Source organism: Anopheles ziemanni, chromosome 2 (genome assembly GCF_943734765.1).
Source record: "Anopheles ziemanni chromosome 2, idAnoZiCoDA_A2_x.2, whole genome shotgun sequence".
Lineage (NCBI taxonomy): Eukaryota > Metazoa > Arthropoda > Insecta > Diptera > Culicidae > Anopheles > Anopheles ziemanni.
Window position 1 is genome coordinate 41,733,109 of NC_080705.1, and position 9,647 is coordinate 41,742,755.

Sequence of the window (9,647 nt, forward strand, 5' to 3'; positions counted from 1 at the left end):
GAATAGTAAATCGGAATGAATTTCATATCATCCGCTTTCCGTTTGATAGTGGCATCGAGGCGATGAAAGGAAAACAACACACGCACACACACACAAACACAATCCACGAGGAAGATATCCTGCGCCGGCATAATTTTCAATCCGGGTTGAAGAGGGAGTGCGAAAAATTATTATCATTTTTTCCAACCGGGGAATTCTTACGAGCTCAAAATTCCACTGTTTACGTTCCGGACTGTTGCGGAATGGGGAGAGCAAAAAATTGCGGAACCGGACACCGGATGCAAGTGGTATCACAGTGCTGTGTTACATAAACAACATACATTTAATTTTATGTGAAATTTTTCTCCCCCCCTTAAGCCGACCGACCGACCGACAGCTGGTGTCTGCCGGACGCTCGAAGCGAAAAAGGGTTTATTCTGGGGTTTCCTTTGACTTTTCTTTTTCTTTTAATTTTTCTCTCTGTCCAACCGAAGGTGGAGACAGCGTGGCTGGAGGCAACGCAACTGCGTAACTGCAGGAAAAACGAAACAACCACATTAACATCAGTACCAACAATGGATCTCCTTTTTCCCATCCCATGGGTTTCCACTTGAATGTGTTCCTCGATTTTCCATCGAACCCCCTTCCGAACGGAGCCCGGTCCCGTCGGTTCGGTCGCCTTGACCACCGAAGGAGCACCGAAGGAGCAATGAGCTGGATGAAAACGGAAAAGATTTTTCATTGGGAACCGGAGCCAGTTCTTTTTATCCTTGTTGTTGCTTCTTCACATTTGGAAAACTCTCCGGAAAGGATTGCCGATACCGAAGGGCACCGCATCGGCGGAGGGTGGAGTGTGGTGTGCGGTGGGCGGCATTTGCTCGTCCCGGTATTTTCGATTGAATGTTTTTCTTATCTCCTTTCCTTTAGAATTCCTTATGAACTCTGCACCCGAACCGAGAAATGGCCGGCCGTTCGTCCGGTAGCAGCTGTCTTCGAGGACCTTCGAGGTCCTTTGCATTTTCTTCCCCTTTTGTCCTTGACGGAGTGGGGGGAATGGGGGAGGGGAGCGGGTCTGGCACGCACGGGAGGGATAAAAAGGGTCCGGCAGCACTACTAAACATCCTGCTGGCCAAATTCAAGATGCGTGTATTTGTTTGTTTGTTTTTGCTCTCTGGCGCCTGCTTTACCGCAGTCGCTTGGTGAAGGACACGAAAAGAAAAATATCCTGCCCAGGCGATGCCGGGAAAGACAGTGGACGGACGGGCAGGTGAAAAAAAAAAAATCGGACACAAACAACAACACACCACGTGAGAAAAGTACATACGCTCGGATGTATGTATGTAGGTTTGGGTTCGACCGAATGTATACTTGTGCGTGTTTGTCTGTTGCGGTTGTGTTTGTGTGTGGCCACTGTGCAGCCACTTCCGTTCGCTATCTCGCATCCTGTGAGAAAGAAAAAAAAGTCGGACGGAATCCATGTAAGGACACTTTTTTCGTCCTTCGTCTCATTTTCCATTCAGGAAAAAAAATGTCTCCATCCGCTTTACAGTAAGTTTCCCGGCTACTCCTGCCACCTCCGTACACTCTTTCCGGAGCCATTAAATTGTGTGAAAATTGTGTCTCCACCATCGCGGGAGAGGCTGGAGTGCCAGACTAACAGGCACCGGAAGTGTGGCGCAGGTATTTTATAATAAAAAGGGTCACACCGATCGTAAGTATTACACCGGAAACCGCCAGCTTCACCGGTGTTTGGGAACATTTTTGTGTGATTTTTATTTTACGATAAGCTGTACAGCCTCCTACAATGACGGAATAATATTCAGATACAAGCTCAATGTGTGAATTTGTTTTGAATTGAAATCTGTAAAAAATCTACAATTACCAAATCCGACTCAATGGATAAAAACAGGTTTTACTTGTGGAAGAAAAAGTTATACATATCTATAGCATTTAACGATATTAACACGACCAATTATCACCGGATGAATTTATAATTTCAAAAAGTAGAATCAATCAAATAAAGGATATTTAACATCAAATTCTTTACTAATTTAAAAATAAATTTAGACAAAAGAAGGGATACAACCAAATTGTTGAACTAAAAATAAGTGCAGTTAAAAGCCAATGTAACAAAGAATGATCAAACGATCTGAACGATCAACGAACAACAAAACAATCAAGGATCAAAGAAAAAATATTAGTAGCTATCCGACCTCGGGGTCAGAAAGGGACCTGATTATCGATGAATTACCAAACAGAATATAAAAAGGGGATCAGAATTATTAGAGGTTGGTAGTAGAAGTATTAATGCAATTACGGGGCACACATTGGCTACGCGAAACAAACCGCCGGTGGAACAACATGTTCCACAACGCGGCGCACAAAATTGTACGGTGGAAGCAAGAGAACGGGTACTCACCGAAGTTGTCGCCGATTCCGGACGGTCCCGGTATTAGCCCGGGGATACCCTGCAGCCCAAGGAAGGGGAAGGACGGCCGGGTGTGCTCGAGGTTGCCGTTCAGCTCGTCGTCCTCGCCGTGGTCGGATGCGCCATTGTCGCTGCTGTTCGAGTCGTCACCACTAGCCGCGGCCTGTAGCGAGATCAGATCGGGATGTTTCTAGTGTAGAGAGGAGTAGAGAGTTGTTTCGAGAGTGGTGACGCGCGTTACGAGAGGAGGGAGAACCGTGGCGGTGGGGTCGTCCATCCTTGGCGCGTCGGCAGCTTACCGAAGGTACGGTTAGGGTTGGGCCTCCCTCGAGCGCTTGGCCGAGGAGGGACTCGCGCAGCTCGAGGCTCCGGTCCCGCTCGCGGTGGTGATGGTGGTGGTGCAGGTCGTGCTCGGAGGAGGTGCTACGGTGATGGTGGTGGTGGTCCTTGCTCTTGTCCTTCGAGCGGTCGCGTTCGCGCGTCAGCGGATGCTGCCCGATCGGCAGCAGATCGAGCGGGATCGGATCGTCCGGGCTGAGGCCGTGCTGCTTGCGGTACAGCTCGGAGCTCTTGGTACGCTTCTGGGGCGGTGGGGCGGTGTTGTTATCCTCCGGCAGCTCCCATGGTAACGACGTGGAAGTCTGCAGCGCAAGAGGGTAAGAGAGGATGGAAGAAATGGTTAGTCACGATGGGGGTTCGTCGCTTGCGGACGGCTGTATTACGGGTGATGCCTTCAGCTCCTGGACAGCAGGTGTCGATAATGACGAGTTCAGCATGGACGAGTTGGCCGACGTACGGCCGCCGGTCGGGTTGCCGGTGGTCACATCTGCCAGACCGCGCACTTGCAGCAACTGGGCCGTTTTGAGGAAGTCGCTTAATTGATCCTGTCCGATGTGTACCTCGCCGTTGTACATAAATCTGTGTGCGAGGGATCCCGCCCCAGGCGTGGCAAAGAAAGTGCACGGAAAGGAGGGAGGGGAGAAGAGGATTAATTAGTGATCGTAGTTGGGTGCGCTGTCGTCACCCCGTTGCGGGTTTACGGCAACATTTTGTGGCGCTGAACGGCCCTACTTGGACCCTTCTGTAAACACCATAAATCCCTCGGACGTCCGCTTTCGGTTCGGCGGCTTTCGGTCGCCAAAAACCTACACACCCCCGGCCCGATGGTGGAACTTACCGTAGCAAATTTTCGATATCCTCCGAGCGCACGTCACGCAGGATGACAATCGGATGCTCGCAGGGATTCGCCTTCAGCAGCTTGCGAAAGTAGGGACTACACGCGCTCAGCACGACCTGGAAGGAAACGCCGAACGGAAGAGGCAAGTGAGTGAGAGATTAATGGGATCGGTGTTTTGTTTGTGGAACCGTAGAACACCAACACAAACGTTTCGTAGCGACTCCCTTTCGAATGGCAAACAAAAAAAAACAAAGTAAAACACACAACACAAGAACAGAACACACAGCGGTTTCGATCCGTAGTTCCGCTGGCTAGTTAATGTCCCCGGACCTTCGTTACAGGGAACACGGGCCGGCTCAACTTGAAACTCGTCAGAGCGGATGCTAATTTTGATTTAACTCGTTCCGACAGGGCGACAGACGGGCGACGCCAGTAGGTGTCCGGCAAGCGGACAATCATCGTCGGCAGGATTTATCTAATGATAGCCATTTAAGAGATTCCCCCGCCTTGACGATGACAGAAGCTAGGAATGGATGTCCACACCGGCGGTAGATCTATGGCGTGAATTACGGACGAAATTCGAACGATTATTCTGGATGCCATCTTTCGATTCGATTCGGTGACAAGTGGAAGTAATGATTGAGGTGTGTTACTTGAATTGTCAGCAATAACTAAACGATGACAGGTTGGATTGAAGATTTTTCTTCGTTTTGTTTTAGGTACGATTAAATCTTTGTATAAAAATCTCATTGGAGGTATCGAAACTCCACAGGAAGATCTTATTGAAGCAAGTTACTCAAAATATTATACAATGATAGAAAACAAACTGCCTCATGAATACATTTTCATTATTTCCATTACTGATTGGGTAAAGGGTTTTCTTTTGTAATGCGTTGAGCTATTTCAGATAAAGCTGGATCCGAACCTAAATAACAAAATTAGTATTTTCATGCCTGACATGATGGTACTGACATAAAAAGTATCAAAAGTAAATCAAAAATTGAATTTCTCCGAGATAGAGTAAATGTAAATATCGAAAGGTAAAATCTGAGACAAACCTTGTGCGCCGTGAAGGATCGCGAGTCGCAGGCAATGGTGACATCGACAAAGTCCTCCTCGTCACGCAGGTGCCGGAAAGATGAGAGAATGGACGACTGAAAGTCGTTCCACTTGAGGGCGTACTGCTGCTCCGAGGGCGTCGGTGAAACCCCGCGGAGTCGGTTTTGTAACGAATGTTGATGGTGCTGTTGCTGCTGTGACGGTTGCAGATTGGACTGTTGCTGGTGCTGCGATGACTGATGATGATCTTGCCGTTGCTGCTGGTGCTGCTGTTGGTGTTGCTGCTGCTGCTGCTGCTGATCTCGCAGATGGAGATCCATTTTGCTTTCGCTCAGTGACATGGTGCGGTTTTTGCTGTTTCCGTTGCTGCTGCCACCGTTGTTGCTGTTGTTGCTGGGGCCGTTGTTGGTGCTGCCGTTGGCGTTGACGCCGAGGGCACCGGAGGCGCCACCGAGCAGTGCGAGATGGGCCGCCCCGAGTCCGCTCGTGCTCGTGCCGTTCGTGCTGTTCTGCTGCTGGTGCTGCGGGCTGGTGTCGGTTGTATGCAACGGCTGCGGCTGCTGGTGTTGAGTGTCGTTCATTCTGAACCGCGTGGCGGGCGTGCTAGTCGTGGCACGGCTGCAGGATGTTGCAGGGAACCGTCCCAAGTTCTCACTCTGCTGGGCTACGACAGTCGCTGTCGTCATTCAATGCATCGAGTTTCGGGTTGGGCTAGCTATGCCACTCCACAAAGACACACGTTGCTGAAGCCGGGCGGTTGTTGTCGAAATTAAATCGAAACAAAACAAACCGGGAGCTGGGGAACCCCCTCGCTTAGAGCAGTTGATGACCCGTTCCTACGGCTGTGAGATCATGCAGAACGTCGTCATCCCGCGGGATGGAAGGCTCAAAAGAGTCCTTGAAAAGGGGAGGATTTTCTTTGCTTCAACTCCTAATATCGGTTCTCCTTGGGTTGGTCGAATCTAACGGACGGTTTCTGTAACAGACAAACAAAATAAGATAAGTTTCGTTAGCAACTAGTTATAAAATAATCAATTTCATATGGTACACTGTTTCCGAATTATATTCGTAGATCCAATACTAGTTACTGGCATAAAACAGAGTTTTTTATCTGCTTATAAATTCTTAAAACAAAACAGGAAGCATAAAATTAAACCAATTTTCAGCTTGTTTTAGCTTGCCACAAACTCATCATGTGTTCATCTTTTAGTTTTAGGAAACGCGCGTCACCCAAATTGTTTCATTTCATGTTCTTGCATTGTTTATTTTCATGTTTTTGCTCTCATCGGAAAATGAAGGAAAGTTTTTCTCATGAAATCATTCTTTTGCAAATATAGGTACTCGAAGCCGGTGGAATAGTTTTCGACCGGTGCCTAACGAATTCGCGACGAAGACGATTTGTGGGAGAATGAAAAACGCAGGCGCTAGTTTTCCCTCCCGCACCCGTAGTACCCCATGTTTAGGTGCTTTACTGATGCTCATTTTCCAGCGTGGTCACTCACACGAATTTTTCCCCTTCGGGAAGACATTCATCAACGGGTGCCAGGTTAGCGAAGGGTTCCAACGGGAGGCTAACAGGGATGAAAGACGGTATGAATGAAGGTTTACTCCCGTTTGTTGCCAAAAAGTGCCGAGAATGCTCCACCAACTGTAGTGCGCTTTGCTATGTGTGTGTATGTGTGCAGGGACGAAGTATGACGAAGGATACTTTCCGGGTTACAGGTTTCGTCCTCAAACGTTGCTTTCTTGCACTTCTTTTTTCCAGCCTTGGAGAAAAGGTCAAGCGATGGTGTTGTGATCGTTGATGCTTTTTTCCCCTCGCTATGTGTTTGTACTTCACTATTCCGAAGCACACATACTTCACGACAGTTTGGCGACGCTTTTCCCCATTCTACGTGCCATCATTTGTTTTTTCCAGTTTTTGTTTGTTGGGTTGAATTAAGAGTAGCTCCCGAAATTGTGGCTCTCACGATCTTCCACACAAGTGCATAAACCGGTGCTCTCTCGCCGTTAGTATGCATTCGGGTGCAATTCACTCCCCCCCCCCCTCCCCCCCTCCTGGTAATCATGTCCGTTTTTACTTTTTTATGTTGTTTTGAGAAAAACAAACGTGATGCTCACAAACACCATCGCCGGCATGGTTGTGGTTTACGGTTTCTGCCGGAATGAAGTTAGTCTTAGTTTGGTTTCGGAATGTACACTTTTGTCCTGAAATGTGTTTGTGTGTGCGTGTCCGTGCGGCGGTATTTGGGGGGTTTTCGCTCTTAAGAACACCCAAACAAGAGCCTTTGCCGGTTTGTATGCTCCGAAGGCACCGTGGGTGGTTTTCCTAAATCACAACACAATGGTGATTAATTCATTTTAACGGTTGCTTTCACCTACACCAACGGAACCGGAAACTATGGCAGGTCGGCCAGACACTGCAGGGATGGTGCATGCTGCTTTGCTGTGTTGGTGTGCATTCTTCAGGAAGGAATATTTCGCGAGGTGTGGCGAACATTCTGTAGACGGTTCATAAGAATGTTACATAATATTGTAGTGAAGCTCAGTTTGGCGGTATATTTGAGGCATCTTATTAAAATAATGATTGTTAAACATAATAAGCAAACCATTTGTTGAAAAAATAATCTGAATTCTATGAATCATTTGACAAACCCTCGGACGGAAACCAGCCAAGGTTTCATTGCAACCAATTTTGTCGCATACAGGGTCGTCCATCAAATAATCGTCTGAAAACTGATAAGGAAAAGGCAGGCCGTACCCGAGGTAGTAATCACTTACAACTCCTTCTCTTCCTCCCACCATGACCCATATCTTCGTTAACTGTTCAGTCGAGGCCGTGCGCGATCGGTAACAGTCGGCGGATCGTTGTGCAAAGCATTCCCAAGTACACAATTTGCATGTTCCGCAAGTAAATGGCACGGAAGGGCAAAACGGTTTCGCGAAAACGGTTCCCCGAGCAAACCCGGCTCCCCCGAACAAACCCTCATGGCAGCAACGATGAAACGACGACGACTCGACTGATGATGATGATGATGATGATCGCTAAATTGCAGTTAATCATTTCAAATCGGTCCAGAAGCTGACCGTTGTGCCGCACTCGTTCACGTTCGAGTGCGTATGTGTGTGTGTGTTTGTGTGCTTATTTGTTTCCTTTTCTGCTCCAACATATTTGACAATTGTCTTTGCGTTCACTTATTTATGATCCATGCGGATTGTCCCCAATTGCAGTTTTCTTCGCCTAGGCCCCCTCCCCCCCGTCACGACCGCCTGGCTTTCACTGCCGATAACGAACGTTACTCCTAAATTTGCCAACTGAAAAGAAGCACTCGCCTCACCGCACGTCTTAACATTTTTGTCTTCCTCCTCCTCTTCCTCGTTATCCGTTTCGCTCAAGAACCGACGTCGAGTGGCCGGATAAACCTTGGATAGGATTAGTTTAACAAGCGTACCAATCATAAATTCATGCCCTTTCGCCGCGGCCACGGGGAGATCGGGGGACCGGGGACGGTACCTGCTTTAGCGCTGCTAATGCAAAAAAGGCTGGCCCCGCGTGCAGAAAGGCATCCGCCAGCAAAATGCCTGCCATCAACATCGGTGCATCGGTGCACCGGCCCCCGGGCCAATGAATAGTCATGATAATGGCAATTAAGATTAAATATTTAAATGATTCATACGGGTCGCTTTGGCCGGTTTGAGAAAATAACGCTTAATCGCTGCATATTACCAGTAATAACGGCAGCTTAGTGCAGGTTAGAAAACACGTGCACACACACACACGTGCGCGAACATAGCGCGTGTAGCTTCCGGTGGCCAGCAAAATCCGCGGTGACGCAAGTCGGTGGAAATGCAATTACGAATTTCATCACCGATTCCGAATCGGTACAAAGAAAATATGACCTTACGCGACCCCTTTGTGCGTCCGGGTGGCTTTAATGGGCTGGTAAAGTAGGGCACATGGTTATGGGAGCCACATGTATGGGAGGTTATTTTATGGAACACCCATGCAGGCAGCTTATTTGTCACGAAGCAGCTGCGTCCGTTCGATTTTCTATTGATGAAACATGCAAATGGATTTCATAGGCAGAATATTTACTAGGCAATGAACTTTATCCGTCCTTTGAGATTTTTTCAATGAAAATTACAGAAAAAAACATTTTAAAAAATAAAAAGAATAAAAAAAACTCCAAATAATTTACTATAAATAAAAAAATCGTCAGGTTTCATAACATACCTATGTAATGAATTTGTAAAGCAAAAAAAGTGTTTACATGCCAACGCAGCTGTCATATCATATTATTCCCAATTGTTTAAACCTATTAAAAAATTGCGTTTTACAGTAACACACAGGTTACAATGAACAATTTTCAATCAAAAATATAGTACAGCAAAGTATACTTATTTGCGAGAGGTTTTGCTTTCCCATGTATGGTAAACAAACATATTACAAAATAAAATATGTTAAATGGTAATACAATGGAAGTCTATTTTTGATACCGCATGTGGTCGGAAAAATAATAGTTAGGTAAAATGACAAACATAATTCACAATTGAAACAAATAAGGGTAAACATTGAAAGGTAAAAAGATAAACAAATCTTTTATCATTTTTTATATTTCTTATGAACATAAAACATAATACCTTGCAGTTATCGTATTTGTTAAAAAAAATTTGGCACCTTTCGGAAAACATGCATTGACCCTAGTACTGGATCATTAAACAATATATTCAGTGTCAATCATTGTGTAATATAAAGTTTGTAAAGAGGTAAACAGCTTTTGTAAGCTGTGAAAAGATTAATATGTTCTGCATGAATCATGCAAGACAAACTACGACAACAAGAAATGCGAGCAATCATAACAGTCATGTAGACGATATCGCCAACAGCTGTGCCACATCTTGATCATCTTCGATGCTTCTTCCATTTCAAATCTTCTTGTTGATTCTTGAGGGACACATTTTTCCCATAATGGATCAGGTCTGTCGGGTGTGTACTTGTGGGAG

At 46.5% G+C, this 9,647-nt stretch overlaps 1 protein-coding gene across 1 annotated transcript in view; it reads right to left on the reverse strand.

The window, feature by feature from the left end:
• Positions 1-5,329, reverse strand: part of LOC131282891 (uncharacterized) — a 62,385-nt gene extending 57,056 nt beyond the window's left edge. Inside the window, exons 1-5 of the mRNA XM_058312437.1 lie at positions 4,643-5,329; positions 3,585-3,700; positions 3,130-3,325; positions 2,707-3,048; positions 2,399-2,597 (exon numbers count right to left, since the gene is read on the reverse strand). Coding sequence (XP_058168420.1) covers positions 2,399-2,597; positions 2,707-3,048; positions 3,130-3,325; positions 3,585-3,700; positions 4,643-5,329 — 1,540 coding nt within the window. The remainder of the gene's footprint in view (positions 1-2,398; positions 2,598-2,706; positions 3,049-3,129; positions 3,326-3,584; positions 3,701-4,642) is intronic.
• Between the last annotated feature and the right edge of the window lie 4,318 nt (positions 5,330-9,647).